Source organism: Perna viridis, chromosome 5, assembly GCF_037379345.1.
Source record: "Perna viridis isolate PV_CMFRI_1.1 ecotype Kerala chromosome 5, ASM3737934v1, whole genome shotgun sequence".
NCBI lineage: Eukaryota > Metazoa > Mollusca > Bivalvia > Mytilida > Mytilidae > Perna > Perna viridis.
Window position 1 is genome coordinate 17,823,314 of NC_142449.1, and position 18,324 is coordinate 17,841,637.

General features: G+C 35.6%; 2 protein-coding genes and 1 long non-coding RNA gene across 4 annotated transcripts in view; 2 read left to right on the forward strand and 1 right to left on the reverse strand.

Annotated features, from left to right (window-relative positions):
* The window catches only part of LOC148616341 (uncharacterized), a 24,997-nt gene extending 24,154 nt beyond the window's left edge, over positions 1–843 (forward strand). For both annotated transcript variants that reach the window (XM_088583251.1, XM_088583252.1), the window contains one exon: positions 275–843. The gene's annotated coding sequence lies outside the window, so the exon portion shown is untranslated. The remainder of the gene's footprint in view (positions 1–274) is intronic.
* LOC148616342 (uncharacterized) lies at positions 251–18,114 on the reverse strand. Its single transcript, XR_015922160.1, has 3 exons — positions 17,956–18,114; positions 12,720–17,679; positions 251–11,424 (listed from the first exon to the last, which is right to left on the reverse strand). It is a non-coding gene; the product is annotated as an uncharacterized LOC148616342 (long non-coding RNA).
* LOC148616343 (uncharacterized) lies at positions 10,506–14,728 on the forward strand. Its single transcript, XM_088583257.1, has 2 exons — positions 10,506–10,568; positions 14,182–14,728. The coding sequence occupies exons 1-2, from the start codon at positions 10,551–10,553 to the stop codon at positions 14,545–14,547; spliced, it is 384 nt and encodes a 127-aa protein (XP_088439383.1). The 5' UTR covers positions 10,506–10,550; the 3' UTR covers positions 14,548–14,728.
* Positions 18,115–18,324: the final 210 nt, after the last annotated feature.

The window sequence follows — 18,324 nt, forward strand, 5'->3', positions numbered from 1 at the left end:
TAAGAGGGAAATGGAAAGTTGTTAGAACGTTTTATGATTTTTTTTTTCAATTTTCAGTTTTTTTTTTTCAATAATTCTTTTATTTATTAATTTATTTTCAAATTAATTTAGATGGAATAGATATTAAAACAAGTTTCCTAATGTTAATTAAGCATAGGCATATAGCTAAAAATACTTTTTTTTCACAAAAAAGAAAAAAAATTATCATAGCTTTGTTATTTATTTAAAAAAAAACTTGGATACTTAACCCTTTTCAAATTTATTATATTTTTAGAAACTCACACAATGACAGCTGAGAAAAAATGGCTCCGAGGATTTCTAGAGACGGAGAAACATTATGCTCCAGAAATGAATGTTAAGCCAGGACAGACAAAGCCGAAACAAGGGTTTTTTACGCGCCGAGCTAGCGTCGATAGCATCGGTAGCGATAGAAGAGACAGTATCAGTAGCGACAGACGTGCGAGTGTTTCCAGTGTTGAGGAAGGTTATGTCGGCTCTCCTATTATGGGGTCAGTATTAAATTCACAATTCCAGGCTGGCACGCCACAGACAATTCAAAACAGTAAGAAAATTTTCCGAGAATTTGACTTTAAATGAATATTTATTATACTGGAAATAAATTAGAATGTGTTCAATTCATCTGTAAATACTCACCACCAAGAGTGCAGTCATCGTTGGCATTATGAGGACTAAAAATGCGATTGAAGCCTTGAGTGGGACCACTGTTGGTCGTTCTGAAGCACGAGTGTGTGGCCATGGATACTTGTTGCGGGTTTACTTGAAGAGTATTTTTGTTTGTATTTTATTGGGTTTTGTAATAAATGTGTTCTGATAATGTAATAACTTAGTATTCATATCCAGATATATTTGTTGTTTGGAAAATGTGTAATTTTAATCAAGTATACTTATTTTATTGGTATTGTACATTTTTCTTGTGGTACGTTTACACTGAGGGGGTGGGCACAGACAGAGACATATAAATTTTAAAGTGGAGACATGTATACAAGTGTAAGTTCTTTACATTAATAACAATAACAACATAAGATATACATACATGCGAACACGGTACTAAGTACTTAAAACATGATATACAAGAGAAAGGGATATACCACAAATAGTATAAGTACATAAAGAATGTTATAAGACTGCAAAAGCAACTAGCAAAGCAAGTATATCAAATCTTACAAATCATAAAATTGATAAGATACTAATATAAATTTAAGCACTAAGAAACTAAGCACTATGCGAAGCTAAATAAATAAAAAAGATCATCAGAAATCACGCATGCATGAGATATCATTCTAGTTGTTCTAGTTAACCTTCCTAACTTTGATAAGTATTTTTCTTTTCTTTTAAAGTCGTTTAGCTGCATTGAAGCTTTTTGCTTTTTTCCCCAAATTTCAGATAAATGGTTTCTAAATTTCAGTTGACTACTTATTGTCGCATCTAGGAACTTGACCTGATTTTCGCTGAGAATTTCGTTCCCATCCAAATGAAATTTCATATCCCCGCAATTTGATTTGTTCGCATTGGCTTTTGCCGAAAATTTGTCCAGATTAGCTTTATTTTTTTTAAATTTTAAACTAATTTGTAGAGGTTCGGTCCTGTGTGTGACTATTTATTGTCATCTGCATAATTATGTAATACATTTTCTTGAAAACAAAATGAAAGATGTCATTAAAAAAAAGGGTTGAAAAGCACAGAACCCAACATTGAGACGAGTGGTATACCTTATATATCATTTTGCCATGTGCTAAAAAGCACCTACTTTGAAACATTGCTTCCGGTTGGAAAGATAGTTGTCAACGAGTTTCAATGAATTCTGCTTTTACTTTTTTAAATTTAAGTGAAAGCAGGTTGTTAAATGGTAGGTAATCAAAGGCATTTGAAGGGTCCATGAACACAGCAGCTACATATATAGGAGTGATATCTCAGAAACGCATGCGTAATTTACCTGACTCTCTGATGGGTTTTCGATTCCAGTAGTTCAAGATCTTTTTGGGGCAGTGCTAAACTGCAAAAAAAAAACGAAGCGCATCGAAAAATAAAATGAACAAAACAAAACAAACAGAAACAAGCAAACAAACGAAACGAAACGAAACGAAAGACGAAATTTACTAAAATGAAAAATGGTAACCTTGGTACTTGAACCAAAAACAAATTAATTGCGAAACGAAATTGGAATGCAAAAATATGATGGCAAGGATTAAGTGAAAAATTTTCTCAAATGTCGAAAGGAAATAATGGATATAACAATTGATTTCAAGGCAGTATTTCTGTATCTGTAAGCTTTGATTTACATAAAAATACCAAAACATGAACATATAAGTAAAGACTTGTTTACACATACATATACATTTTACATGTAACCTCAATCTGGCTGAATTATTCCCCTGTGTGTGTGTGAGGGGGGAGGGGGTTATAAGATTTTTTCTTTTAAACAATGCATACTTCATCTCTGCATATTAATGAGTATGAGTATAAGAGAAGCAGATTTCAACGCGCAAGAAGCTGACATGGACTACGGAAACGGGGTGGCATATCTACTCCAAGTAATTATGATCAACATTTACATTTTAAAAAAATCCTTTATCTTTTAAAATTTTCATGTTGAATAAGGTATTTGCGCTAATGCACGTGGATGACATCATTTACTAATCCTCGAGTAGCTGGTTCTGTTTCGTCAACTTTATAATGTGCTTGCATCTTAAAATAGTTAATACTAGTTTCATTAAGTCAAAATACATGTGCGGAGGTTACATGTAGTCGCATTTTTTTTACATTTAGATATTTACAAAAGAATTCATTTAGAAATGCTGATATTTTTCCTTCTACAGAATCGCAGTTGGTTAACAAAAATACATCTCAGTGGTTGAAATGCAAACGTTTACTTATTAACCTCGTGTATGAATAAAAATAAAATGAGGACCTACTTACCAAGAAAAAATATATATACCTTTAAATAGTCAGCATGCATATCCCCTCTTATATTGGTGCGTGTTTTTTTTTACTTCCGTCGCCAACGATGGAAGCAGATCCAGTAGCCACTCGACTCCGTCCTTCCGTCCGTCACATACAGAAGTACCTGACTGACCAAATATCATGGAAACTTTGCACATAATTGAAGATGTGCACCTCTAACTATGGAGAAATTTAACAAATGTGTATGGCATGTTGAACGAAGTCATTTTTCGGAATTAATAAAAATGGCCAATGCAAGATTAATGCGATAGCTGCTTACATAAAATATGTAAGATATATCTTAAGCAAGACCCAAATGATAAAACATGACTGGACTTGCCTCACCCTCACATTTGTCAGCACACAAGTATCTTCAATAGGTACTGTATAGCGGGAAATTTTCGCGAGGTCTTGGGAATCATTAAATAAAAGATCGACAAATTTTACATATAATTATTATTTTTTTAAAGCTTAAGACGCGAAAAATATAGACCGCAAACATTAAACTTATTCGCAAAAAATCCGTACATTACCATTATGCTCACAAGAGTTATACATCTTCAATATGTATATATACACAGTAAAGTTTCAGTAACATTTGAGTTATAAAGTACTCCAAGTAGGTATCCTTGACAACATAGATATTAGTCAACCCGAGACGTACTTTGTATACGCTATCGAATTTGGCATATTTTTAATTATCTATGTATATGCTTAATTCGAATTTTGCCTATGCAAAATTACGAATGCATATGCATAATTCGAATTTTGCCTGTGATTAATTAATACTGCATATGCCTAATTCGAATTTTGCATATGCATGTGCAGTACAGTAAATTTCATTTTGCAGTAACGTAAATTTCAATTCGATTTCGTTTCGTAGTTCAGCATTGCCCGTTTCCTGGTCGGCTTAGAAATGTTTCAATCAGAAGTTGTCGTTTGGATTTGTTGATAGCAACACAACTGGTCCTCATATGTGTTATGATCAGGGTTGGTTGCCATATGACTTATTAGTGGTCTCTCTACCAAAGACCAGGGGCGGATCCAGGATTTGACTTTAGTGGGGACGTTAATTGGTTTAAATGCCGTGCAGAGCAAGGCAAACAATATTATTGGGTGAAACTTATGGTGAAAAATTAAGATTTCATGCAAACATTTTTTTTTCTTACCGATTTATAGGGGGCGTACGCCCGGCATGCCCGTCCTTGGATCCGCGCCTGAAGACTATGATAGTGATTTAACTCCACGAGAATCCATACAAACCTCGCTACATAGCTGGACCTGCAAAATTTACCACCAATCCTCTTTCAAAACTTTTAACATCTTAACTCACAGCTGTCAAAGAGGGTCTACAGTCCTACTACAACACTTGTTACTCCCGTAGTGGTATTAGTTCAGTGTGGATCCTGAAGAATTCGAAAGATCTTCTGGAGACCCTCAATTTAAGATTATTATTAGAATATAATAGCATAAAAATACTTTATAATTCTATTCCCCATACTCAGTTAAAATCCCGACTCAAAAACATTATACATCGTTGTTTCTTCGAAAAAAGATGGCACACCTAGATACAAATATATAGTTCTTGGTAGAGATACCTCATACTCTGTAAAAAATAATTCCGAATCATCTTCCAAATATACAGAAGATGTTTTCAAAATGCTGGAATTTTTTATCGACAACATGATTGTCCAGTGTGGGTTTTTCAACACGGCATTCCAATGGAAACAAATTGTGCTCCTCTACTTGCTGACCTATTCCATCACTCTTATAAGGCTGACTTAATAGCTGATTTGATCCGAAATAAAGAACATCGTTTAACTAAATCCTTTAATCTCAGTTTCCGCTATATATATGACGTATTGTCTTTAAACAATCCTAGTTTCGGGGTTTCAATACATCGGATCTACCCCCTCCCCCCAAGAACTTGAGATAAAGGATACTGCAGACACTGTGAAGTCAGCCTCACATCTTGACATATACTTAGAGATCGATGGTAAAGGAAAACTATTGACCAAACTTTACAACAAACCTGATGACTTTTCATTCAGAACTGTCAAATTTCCTTTCATCTGTGGCAACATCCCTTCAGCACCTGCATATGAACTTTTCATATCACAACTCATACGTTATGCCAGATCTTGCCGTAACTACGCAGACAATTTGTATTTCGGCTTCTGAGACAGGGTTATGTGGCTACAAGATTGAAGTCATCACTACAGAAGTTTTATGGTCGTTGACAAGAACTCGTGGATCGTTATTGTGTAATCATCTGCATCATGAAAACTGATGTGTACAACGTGTCCTCTTTCGTCTACCCCAGACTTGACTTTTTATAAGCAACTTGGCGAGTGTTTCACCTGGTCTTTGCTCCCAGTTTTTAGTGGAGTCCGAATTGCTCTTTTACTTTTGTTACTTTGTATGTATTATTTTAGTTAATTTATGTTCTTTGTCGTGTTTATCTCTTTTCCATGTCTGGTCTTTGTTCCAGGATTACATTTTTTTTTATTTTCGCTAGAATCTTGGTTCCCTTAATTACTTTTTGACTTATTCCTGTTCATCCCATGGCGGGGGGGAGGGGGAGGGGGGGCTAGGGCGACTACAGTTTCTTTCCATCTTTTCCTGTCCACTGCTGTTCTTTTTGCTTCTTTCCATGTCTCCTCAACTGTATTAAGCTCAATCGTGAGTCCTCTTCGCCAGGTGTTTTTAGGCCCCACTTAAGCATGGAAAATGTCAGGTGTGCTTTCTTTATTCTTGCTGTAATGTCCTCACCTGTGCCTCCTGAAGTGCTAACAATACTTCCTAGGTAAGTGAAGTTTTGGGTGTCATCTATAAGGAATTAAGTCACCAGTCTTAAGGCAATCTTTCCGGTTAGTATTTAGTCCCATATATTTTGATGTCTGCGGGTTTATGTAGAGACATGCTCGTTTTGCTGTTGTCTCGAGGCTGACGATATGATGAAGGGTACTTGGTATCTTGAAATGGATACCAAAGTGATGCTTCTCCAGTTGTTAAATTGTAATTTTTTTTTTGGAATTTTCACATTAACCATTAACTCCTTTATGCCAGTCGTCTGGTATTTGCTCTACCTGCCACATTTTATTCAACAGTAATAGGCCATAGACTGCATGAAGTATCATCTATGGGTTTAATAGCTTTTGGTGGTATGTTGCCTCCTGCTTTCACAGTCTTCGGATTTCTGATGGCTTTGGTAACTTCAGCTCTAGCTGTGTTGTTAGTTTTTATATATTTTATGTTATGCCAATTTCTAGTTCAGGTTACGGTAGACCTACAGGTAGTGGTCGTCGTGGAAATGCTCTCAAGTTGTTGTTGGTGTATTTGAGGTCGATTGATTACCGCTTGTTGTATAGGGTTTTGATGTCACCTTTGCCACATGTGTTTCTAGGTGTTTTACATAGTTCCTTTTGTCTTGTTTGCAGCTTTTCTTCACCTCTGTATCATTATGGCTATACTGTTCTTGTGAAATTTTATTTTGTTGCCTGGTAATTGCAGTAAGAACCTTTTCTTTGATTTGTCTTGGAGTCCGTTGGTTGACTTATGCCATGTGTTTTAAAACATCCATTGTTTGTGGATTTGTTGGGGGGTAACCCACAGTTTTTTTGAATAATGGAATCGGCTCCTCTCTTATTCTGCACATCTTGCAGAGATGACTCCACCGTTGGGATATGGCAATATCATCAATGGGTTTTCTGAATCTTCAGTTGGCGAAACCCATATAATCTCGTGACATTTCTTGTGGGGGGGGGGAGTGTACAGCCTATTACTAGACTGTTTATGGCACAAAAATCAGCATATAGTTCCCCATTTTCATTCATTTCACCCATTCCACTTGGTCCCATTTCTCTTTCTCTCTGATTCCTGTCTGTACCAACTTTTGCAATTTAGTCTCCAATTATCACGTGAATGTCTCGTTTTGGTACAGTGTTTCCAGTGGTGTGGTGACGTCATTTTTCCGACTCGGTCGGTATATATAGTTTCGCTTTTTACCCTTTGACCTCAAAGACGCTCTTCCATGGAAACGCAAGTCACCTGATCGCAATTCTGTTTTTCGAATGGCCAAATACTGATAACTTAGGGCGTTCGAAAAAACTGTATCGGAAATTGAAGTTATTATGTTGAATGAAATTATAAGAAAAAAGAACAAATTTTAATACTTGTTATCATATATATCTTCTTCGTCTGCGTTGTTTGTTGGTGAGGAAACCTGGATTAATGTTGTTTTCTGAAATTTGGAGTCAAACCTGGCAGTGATGATCCTAGGTGACACAGGATTCCATTCTAAGAGAAACTGCTTTGCTTTTTTGGTAAGTATAAATATAACACCTTTATCATGGGGGTCAGTGGTGTTGCTGTTGCCTGAATAAATGAAGGTATGAACAGTGGAAACTGTTGTCATGCCTAATGTATCCGATCCTACTTCACTTAGTCCCAAAATTTCAATATTGAATCCGTCCATTACCTTGGCAGCTTGCATGCTCTTTCAACTTTCATACAATGTTCGTACATTCCAAGTCCCAATTTTGTTGGGATACGTCGGTGAGAACTTCATCGGCCTTCGCATAATATTGTCCTCGTGGGTTGGTTTTTTGTTTTTGCCTCAGTCTCAAGATGTTGACAAGGATTTTCTTCTGTGGTCGTTTCTGTAACAAAGTTCTTTTACGAGTTAGGGGTGATGAATATATACGCCTATAAAATGATGCGTATTGGTAAAAACTATCCGATATTGTCTTCAAAATTAACAAAAATATCCTTTCTACGACAATATCGTGGATTGTCTTCAGTTTCAGTCAAAAACTTTCCGACTGCCAAAACATTGCGTCAGTGTGTTTTGCTTCTATTACACATAGAGTTACAAATTTGACATCGATAAGTTCCTGAGAATATTTTCCAAATGATGATGTTAAGAAACAAGATAAAGGTGTTACATGTTTGCCGCTTTTAAAGTGTTTCAATCCGGCATTTTGGTTGCCATTTTCCTGTGTATTTGATCATGTTAAATTCACACGATTCGCCACCGTGCCTAAGCTAAACCTTATATGCAACGGATCGGGTTTTTCTGTAGGGGTTTTCTATCCCTTATGCTTACGAGTTCCATCTACCCGAAATTTCTGTTTGGATTTACTTTAGCATTTGACTATACCCAAGTCAATCACAAGGCAGTGGGCGGGCATTTTACCCATAGCTGGGATATAGGTTTGCAGGCACCAGGACATATCCACACACCGGTGGGTCTGGCATGCTATGTATCTAGGTGCCTAGACTCATCAGAGACCAAGTGGTTTTGCCTGGAGCCATGTTTTCATCTGTCACCTCGAGGAGGATTCCATATCTGGCCAGTGATCTTGTTGTAGAGAGGCTATAACTGGCAGGAAGACTTTTTCATAATTTCATAATTTACTCTAATATGCATACCGCCTCCGAAAAGCAAAAGTCATAACAACATTGCGTTTCTTTTCTTTCTCAAAGCCTAGAAAAGTTGCACATAACGCGTTTTAAATGCATTTTTATGACACATTCTTCATTGAAGAAGTTAGATCTAGGGGGAGGGAAATAACTCTTAAAATAAGTGATATATTTGTATCATATTCAATTTCACCAAAGCCTATCAAACTTTCATTTCAAATCAGTTACTTTGATGCTTATATGAGATTGATGTAAAATGCTGAATATAAACGCTCCTCCAATGATTTGTTAGAGATGTGTCCCTTACTTAGGTCTACCTCGTTAAACGCGATTATATTTTCATTTCACATATTGGTAGCAAGTTAACTCATTCAGCTACAGTTTAAACACCATATTTTTTGTATTCTAACGCGTTATTTAAATACGGTTTTAACGCGTAAAGTATCGCGTTGAATCAACATTAATCAACGTGTTTTGAACTAACGCGTTAGTAACAGTTTATCGGGCTTTTCACTCCTTTTAAAAAATGTATAAAATTAATGTAAAACTAGATTTATAAATGTACAATCTTATTGAAATTACACCTGTCAATTGTCCCACTCAGTCACTGCATCTAGATCTAACAACAATCCATTCTTCATTTTTTTTTTCGAGAATCTCGGTTTTTTTTTCCTTTTGATTAATGCTTTCAAAGAGTAATCAAGGGAACCAAGATTCTAGCGGAAATCAAAAGAATGTAATCCAGGGACAAAGACCAGACATGGAAAACAGACAAACACAATAATGAACATAAAGTACCTAAATACTACATACAAAGTAACAAAAGTAAATGAGCAACTCGGACTCCACTAAAACCTGGAACCATGGACCAAGTGCACCGGTAGGGTAAGCGTCCTCTGCTTTCCTAGAGACACCCGCCGAGTTGCTCATAAAAAAGTCAAGCCCGGGTAAAAAGACAAAGGAGGAAAGGAAAACTATGACACGAAGTCATGACTGGCGCAAACGAAAGATCATCTGAACAGAAAGTAGACTTGGAGTTTTGTTAGATCCTACATGCAGTGACTGTCCAGAGATATAATTTTAATTAGATAAATGAATAGTTAAAATAGTCTCCTTCACTTTGACTAACCTTTGAATGTGTCTACGTACAGTCGCACATATTGTCATAGGCAATGTATGCTTTATTATATACTTTATTATGATGATGCAAAAAACAACTTTTGTCCCAAGTGCCTTTTAATGTATTGTGCCAAAATGGAGACCTCGTTACCGGAAATGTCGACGCAGTGCGTTTTTCATTCGGCGAAGTGATGCCCTTTGCATGGTTAATTACTCAAAATCTTTTAAAACGGTAATTATTTTGAGAGAAATCCGGCCTTAATTTGTAAGGTAAATTTGCAGTTTCGATGAATAGTCGAAAATAGTCGAAAAAGTAACAAAATTATTTAATTGTTGTTCACTATCATAAAAAGTCGTTGTTCACTTGCTATTATTTTCTCACATTTGTAGGGCATCAGGCTTTCAAGACACATACATATACGTAATTTAGCAAAAGTTTGAAAAATCAAAGAGACAAGCAAATCGGCTTCAAACTGCGCACCGGAGTCTACTCAGGTAAGTCTTACACTGTGGTCTTACAAAAAGGTGTTTTACGAACAAGTTGAGGATTTCCAATACTGTATTTTTTGTCAAAACAAAACCCTTCATTCTCTCAATCTGGTATCAGGGAAAGGGGCCATGAAAATACATAAAATTAATGACGCGGCACGCGTCCAAAGAAGTGGTCCGGTGCCATCTAGGATAAAGGCTGAAACGTGCACTTTCATTAGCCAAATAATCAAATGGTTGAGAGCAAACATTAAATTACCGAAATTGATCAAGGCTTATGTTCCAAGAAATAGTCCAGTGAATCTAGCAAACTTTTACCATTGCAACTGAAGATATTTACGTGTAAGTATTAAACTACAGCATTATGCCCACAAATAAGGAAAAAATCTTCCTTTCTAAGTATCATATATGTGAAGTTGTCAAAAAAGTAAACAAAAATCTGACAAAAAATAAGATTCTAGCGGAAAAGAAAACACGCCTTATAAAAAATGATCGTGACGTCATCATGAGGTATTTTCCGGAAGCACGTGACATTTAGCGTTTGTTTTTGTTTTTGCATGACATGCATGATGGATGTAAGTAATCAGTCATTCAGTGTGGTTCAGTCATTGCGGGAGGTCTAGAGTAATCAAAGGAACCGAGGTTCTAGTGGAAATCAAAAGAATGTAATCCAGGGACAAAGACCAGACATGGAAAACAGACATACATAACAAAGAACATAAAGTAACTAAAATAATACATACAAAGTAACAAAGGCAAATGAGCAACTCGGACTCAATTATAAAACTGGGAGCATGGACCAGGTGTAATGGTAGTGAAAGTGCCCTCTGCTTTTCTAGATACACCTGCCGACTTCCTCATAAAAGTCAAGTCCGGGGTAGCCGAAAGAGGAAAGGAAAACTATGACAAGTTGAACAAATCAGTTTTCATGGCGCAGATGGATACACCGTAACGATCCACGAGTTCATTATGACGACCATAAAACTTCTGTAGTGATGACTTCAGTCTTGTAGCAACGTAACCCTGTTCCAGAGGACTACTTGTTAGAAATCTAGCGTGATACAAAAAGTATGCGTAGTTTCGGCAAGCTCTTGCAAAACGTATGAGTTGTGATATGAACACTCGATGTTGTTTTGTGCTTTGTCTGCTGGTTCGACAACATATTTGTCATATATAGTAGACGATGTCTTTGCTACATCGGGGTCTTTGAAAATTGTTGTTAGCGCTATAAAACCTGGTTTAACACACCTTTTAGGTTCCCCTATACAGATAGGTCACTGCAGATAACTGTGTGACAATTTGTTGAAATAAAGCTATATTGAGATACTCATCCTCCCAAGTCAGGGTTTTGAGTCCATCCTCGCTCCCTCAAACCCCTGACATCACTCATTCATATTTAGCGGGTATCGTCCAGCGCCATCTAGTGAGTTACTGAAATAGTAATCAAGGGAACCAAGGTTATAGCTGTAATCAAAAGAATGTAATCCAGGGACAAAGACCAGACATGGAAAACAGACATACACAACAAAGAACATAAAGTAACTAAAATCATATATACAAAGTAACTAAAGTAAATGAGCAACTCGGACTCCACTAAAAACTGGGAGCTGGACCAGGTGCACCGGTAGGGTAAGCGTCCTCTGCTTTTCAAGAAACACCCGCCGAGTTGCTCATAAAAAGTCAAGTCCGGGATAGACAAACGAGGGAAGGAAAACTATGACCCGCTGAATAAATCAGTTTTCATGGTGCTGATGGATACACCATAACGATCCACGAGTTCATGATAACGACCACAAAACTTCTGTAGTGATTACTTCAATCTTGTAGCAACATAACCATGTCCCAGAAGCCTATTTGTTAAGAGTTCTAGCGCGATACAAAAAAGTCTGTGTCGTTTCGGCAAGCTCTGGCGTAACGTATGAGTTGTGATATGAACACTCCATACGCAGGAGCCGAAGGGATGTTGCCACAGATGAAAGGAAAGTTGACAATTCTGAATGAAAAGTCATCACATTTGTCGTAGTTTGGTCAATAGTTTACCTTTAAAGTTAACCCGAATCAAAATTCCAATCAAATCACTCGTAATAGAAACTCTTCGATATAACTTGCAAAGTGGCTACACATAACGTCATTTTTTGTTCAGTAACTCAGAATCTACAGTTATCATTTTTGCTCATATTGCATCATTTGTGACATCATACAACTTTCAGTTACTATATCGGGACGTCCATTACCTCGTATTATTGTTTACCTTCCACAGACATTTTATGTTAAATCGATTTTCATTAGTGCTTCTCGCCCGGGGGAAGCAACCGATCGAAATTGGATGGACGATAGCCGCTAAATATAAATGAGTGATGTCAGGGGTTTGAGGGAGCGAGGGTGGACTCAAAACCTTGACTTGGGAGGATGTGAGAAACTTAAACAAGCAAATCCTACATTTTTTCTCCTGTAAAAAGTAGGCCTATATATTTTTCAAAACCTTACATTATGGATATCCATGAAAAAAAGATAGCTATTCTTTTCTATTTTGTCATGAAAATCTGTAGCCATAGTAAGATAATCAAAAAATATATCAGTTTTCATAACAAATTTTGGTGCCTTCCCAAAATTAATGGTAAAAAAAAAACAGGTTCTAAGATATTAGGCACTTTGAAACTGCCAGAAAAAGTAAGAGGGCATGGTATTATTGTGAAAAAAAACAAACAAACAAATGAAAAGTGTACCTTTTTCTGCTCATCTGTTCATGATTTTAATTCTTAAAGTTTTTTTTTTTAAACAGCCAGTTGGTGCTGGAAAGAGAAACCAAAGCATGCATTTTACACCTCTTTACATTAACAAGTATTGCATCTATTTATGTACGAATGCTCTATTATCCATACTCAATATTTCCACCAAGTTTCAGCTTTTATTTTAAGTTTAAAAAAAAACTAGACGTGGTCAGATTTGTGCACGAAACGGTGCTCCTATTAAAAAAAAATGAATTAGTAATATTTAAAAAAAAATCATTTTTAACATTAGAAAACACATTTTTGTAAAAGTAGAAAATATTTTTTTAATATTACAAAATAATTTTTTTTAAATGAATTTCTAAATGAACATTAAAAAGAAACACTTTGTAATATTGCAAAATCAGTCACATCAATTCATATTACGAAATGATTTTCTTTTATGAAAAAAAATACGTTTTTAATTTGAAAATAAATGTTGAATGATATCAAACATTTTTTACGTCAGGAAATGATTTTCTATTAAAAAAAATAAAGTTTTTAATATTAGAAAATGCCTTTCTTATTTTAGAAGTTGATTTTTAATATTAGAAAATGGATTTGTAATATTGAAAAAGTACTTTTTAATACTAAAAAATCGTAATTTGAATACAACAAAATCCATTTCCGAATATTAGAAAACCAATTTCTTCGATTAGAAATTCAATTAAATTTTTCAATAAAAAAGGAGTTTTGTAATATTAGAAATCAAATTTGTAATATAAAAAAATAGAAAACACATTTTTTTTGTCCACTTTGGCTTGCCATAGATTTTCATTTTATACTGTTCCTTTTGACTACTGCCTAGATTTTATCAGTTCAGTAAGTTTGTTATTATCCTTCATAGGGACTTGTCATTCTTATCGGGAACTCCTCATCTCTGACCAATGAAAACAGGATAAATCTCTTCTAATCTCTTAACATTAAAGCATATCCTCTTAAGTTACAAGCCTTACAAATTTTTGAAATTGATTTAAAAAGGAAGAAGTTGCTACATGAAAGAGATATATACTGGATATATACTGAATGAGTGCAGTTTAGAAGGAAATGAATTTCATCCTCAACTTCCCCTCAGTCACACTGCTGACAAAGTATATGATGTTGAGTGGTACCTCAGATTCAATTTGTAAATGATGAGATGAAACTCTTGATTTCTGGATCTTGGTCAAACTTTTCCTTAGCTCAAAATTACTTATTTGAGCAAATAATTCTAAAAACCCGAATCTGTTTTTAAAAATGCATTGGTACGGAGCTTCCTTGAAAGGAGTTGTATGCAAAATATTCAGAACTTGGACTTCGGTGGACTTAAGTCCTTAGCATGATTGGACACGACTTCATCAAGCATACAAGAGTCATTTACCAAAGAGTTTTGTGCATCAATTTTTTTTTAACATATTCTGTTTTTCATTAAATATTTCAGAGTGTAGTAAGGGGATCATCGGAGAAGAAATGGCTCAGAGAATTCCTTGGGACAACTCAACACTTTGCCCCACAAATGAATGTAATACCAGGTCAAGAAAAAATTAAGAAAGAGCACAGGGGAATTTTCACTCGTAGAATTCGCACGGATAGCACAAGTTCTGATGACGGTCATCATGTCAGCCACGAAGGTCCGGATAATCGTGTTCGGACAAGTAGTATTGGATCTGACAGAGGAACTAGTATCTCTGGAATTGAGACCCCTAATGCAGGATCTGGAGATATAGCACACTCCCCGTCTGGTTTCGTGAAAGAACAGACAGTTAGTACCAAGAAGATTCAGGAAGCCGCAATGGAAATCAAATAACTTAATCATGTCAATATTATGTTATATGTACAATTTGCATCTCTACAAAAATACGGGGTTTCTTGCTTTGTTTTGTATGGTTACTTAAAGAAAATACTTGATCAAGAGACAAGGGTTGATTTCAACCTGAAATACGGAGTTTTGTTTATAGATTAAAAGAGAATGACATTTTCGTTGATAAGATTGTATTCTTTACTCTATGAACAATCATTCTATGCTGTTGAATTGAGTTAGGGGCCCATTTACCTAGGATACTGGCTTCTCACTAATATGCCGCGGTACTATGAGCTGGGACAGGGTGTCAGTCAAGACTCGTGAGTTCATACTCCAGCAATGCTAGAGGTTGTCTGGCAAGCTATTTTCTGACTTTGTGCCATCCTAACCTCTAGCATCTGACACGTTGAAAGCCACAGCAAATGTGAATTAGCTAAACATGTGTTTTAAAATATTTTAAGTCTTTAATTTATATAAAAGAAGTTTAACTTGCAAGAAATCGAGCGATAAAAATCCTAAATATTTATTAAATATCTAGAAAACTTTTGTAATGAAGACCGTTGTCAAAATGACCAGCAATTTTGAATTAGGTCATTAATTTCACGGAACACAATATATTTTTGACAAAACGAAGTTACAGTTGGTAAAGGCAATTCGTTGGTTAATTTGATATGTTCGTTTCGCAAATTTTAAAATCCGTAATTTTATCAACCGGAATTACACTCAAAAAGTTAAAAACCAAATATGAAGTTCATTTTAACTGCATTTACGGAGGATTTCCCGGATTGCTGGATTTTCTCATCAGTTAGGTCATTTGTTTTTCCTCAGTTTGGCCACCTTCTCCCGTGTTATGGTAAAGAAACTGTATGAAACGTTTTTTAATGGTAAATAGTTTACTATCATTCTGCCGATTTCAAAGAACGTCGGAACGAGCGTTATGCAATATGGCGCTCGGAAGTAAGAGGTTGGGGTAATGGAGGAATGGAATTTCAACCTCTTACGTTGTTTGAGTAGTGTGTTCATACAGTCACGTTACGAGACTTACAAGCTCAGAGCATTTCACCAATGTCAAAATATATTTTAGTCTACTGTTGACTTCTTAAGAGCAAGTTGCTAAGACTGTATAGTACTTGGCAATAATTAGAACCGACTTCCTCAAAACAAAAGCCTACTCCTACAACGCAAGAGGTTGAAATTCCGTTCCTTCATACCCCAACCTCTTACTCTCGCGCGCCATATTGCACAAGGCTAGTTCCGCCATTCTTTGAAATCGGAATTATATTTAACTATTTGCCATTTGAACCGTTTTATATAGTTTCTTTACCATAACACGGCAGAAGGTGACTAAACTGAAGAAAAACAATTGACCTACCTGATGAGAAAATCCAGCAATCCTTGAAATCCTTTGTAAAAGCAGTTAAAATGAACTTCATATTTCGTTTTTAACTTTTTGAGTTGGTGGCTTTCAACATGTCAGATGCTAGAGGTTAGGATGGCACCAAGTCAGAAAATAGCTTGCCAGACAACCTCTAGCATTGCTGGAGTAAACAAAAGCCTAGAAGGCCAGTACATAGTGGGAGACTTTTTTCTCTAAAATACGTAAGTTACCTTTTAATGACTTCAATAATAATATCTTTGCTGAATACCGCGAACATGAGCTTGAGCAAAAGCTGGACAAACTGTAAGTTCTCAACGGACAACTACACGTGTTAGCAAAATGTTCTTGTAACATGGTCGTTCCGTATGTTTTATGCAACATTCTCAACTTCCCGCTGATAGAAGAAAATTGTGTCTTTCTTTGTGTCCATGTACAAATTTTGTTTTTTTTACTCGCCAAACAGGGACGTAGCTGCCAAAACGCAAATACACAGTTGCATACTTTCGGAAAAAGTAACAAAAATAAAAACACACATTTTAAAGATGAAATAAGGGTTATTTATCACATATGCATACCATGAACGTGGTATAGGCTCTGAAAAACTGGTTCCAAAATCGTTAAAATTCAGGAGTTTCCCTCAGGGCTTTGCCTTGCCGGACTCACTAGGGGCCTTGAGCGACCCCCCCCCCCAAGACCCCTCGCCGTAATTTTGCGTACAACTAAAACAGGCCTAGCTACGCCCAACCAAAAGACTAAGAACTATTTACAGCCATAGTTGCTCCTGTCTCATTTTTTTTAATATGCTTGGCAACTTCACGGGTTTGAAAGTAGTTGTGATGTTATACTGTATAATTTCTGACCCGATTTATTATTTACTCTATTCTGTCTTGTATTTATTCAATGTTCAACCAATTATTTTAAAATACATCATCGTCCCGTCTTTTTATTTCTAATTTGATCCTAGCCCTCAAATCAAATTGCTGCTTCCTTTATCAACACGTACCTACGGTCGAAAAGTTAATTTTAAATCAAACTCATACTTGTGTACTCTAATGTTGTCCGACTTTGTCAAATTCATATAAATAAACACTGTATTAGTCCAAGGTCTTTAAAGCAATAACCATTAATAATTCATATTTTTAACTGTTTACGAAACAAGTCGGTAAAGAGGATTGACCTAGAGGTAAACAAATCCTTAAAAGTCAATAGATTGAAATGTGGAAAGTTCTGAATGTTATTTTACTATCTACATCAATTTGTTAAGTCTATTTAATATTGTGATAATGAAATTGGCGGTTTTATTTGACAAAATAAAAATGACGAATCCGCAAAAGACAAATACACAACAGTTTATGTCAGAGATCTATGGTGCAACATTGAGAGGTAAACAATGCTAGTTCATCCAAATCACACATCCTAACGTATGTTTGTATGACTGACTTTCATCTACTTTTTCGTCCATCAATCGTCTCCCGCACTTTCATTCTTGCTATGATTTCATGGAACACGACTTCATCATCAATCAGTATTCAAAAGTATCAAATTCTTTATACATATTGTTACTACTGCTGACTGGTTTGACCTGTCCATCATTTGATTGATTACCAGTAATGACTGCCTTTAAGGGCTCCGTTAATCCAGAAAATCGACTTTCGTTGCCACCCTCCTTTTTTTTGTACCACCAGTTGTGGGTATGTTGATCAGCTGAAGTTTGCTTCTGTACAGGATGTGTGTCTTTCGAGTCCATTTAGTTACGTTTTCTATGAAGAAAAAAGAATCGTAACATTTTTTTTGCTAATCTGAACGGTTAAAACATGTTGACGTCTTTCTTGTTCTTTTCTTATAACTAATATTTTTTTCACATATTCTTTTTTTTATAACTAATACTTGGCGAGGTTCAAAATACTTTATAATTACAACTACACACATTAATTAAACACGTTGACGCGGAGTTACTAAGCTAATACATATACTATATGAACTTTTTACTACCACTTGCAACATTATATACATTTATATTTGAAAACATGTCTTACCTGTTATAATGAAATATGTAGGTGTAACCAAAATTATTAAAAATTTTGTTGCGTAATATATAGTGAGAAATGTCTTTTGTAGAGAGTTTATATAGTGAACACAGGAAAGGCCTTGACACTTAAAATTGCGCATATTTTTCATATGCATGTCGAAGTAAACAAAACCTTTACCTTGATTATATCATATAGCATTGACCTAAATTCGACATATAAAACTTTCATATTCATTCATATTATTGAACAGGTAGCATTCTTATAAAGAAAACAACCCTTGCTTATGAATTTGAATATTTATGAAAATAACACGTGCACGCATAAAAAAGTAATTTGTGCCCCCCCCCCCTCTTAGGTGATCCTCTGGATCCGCCA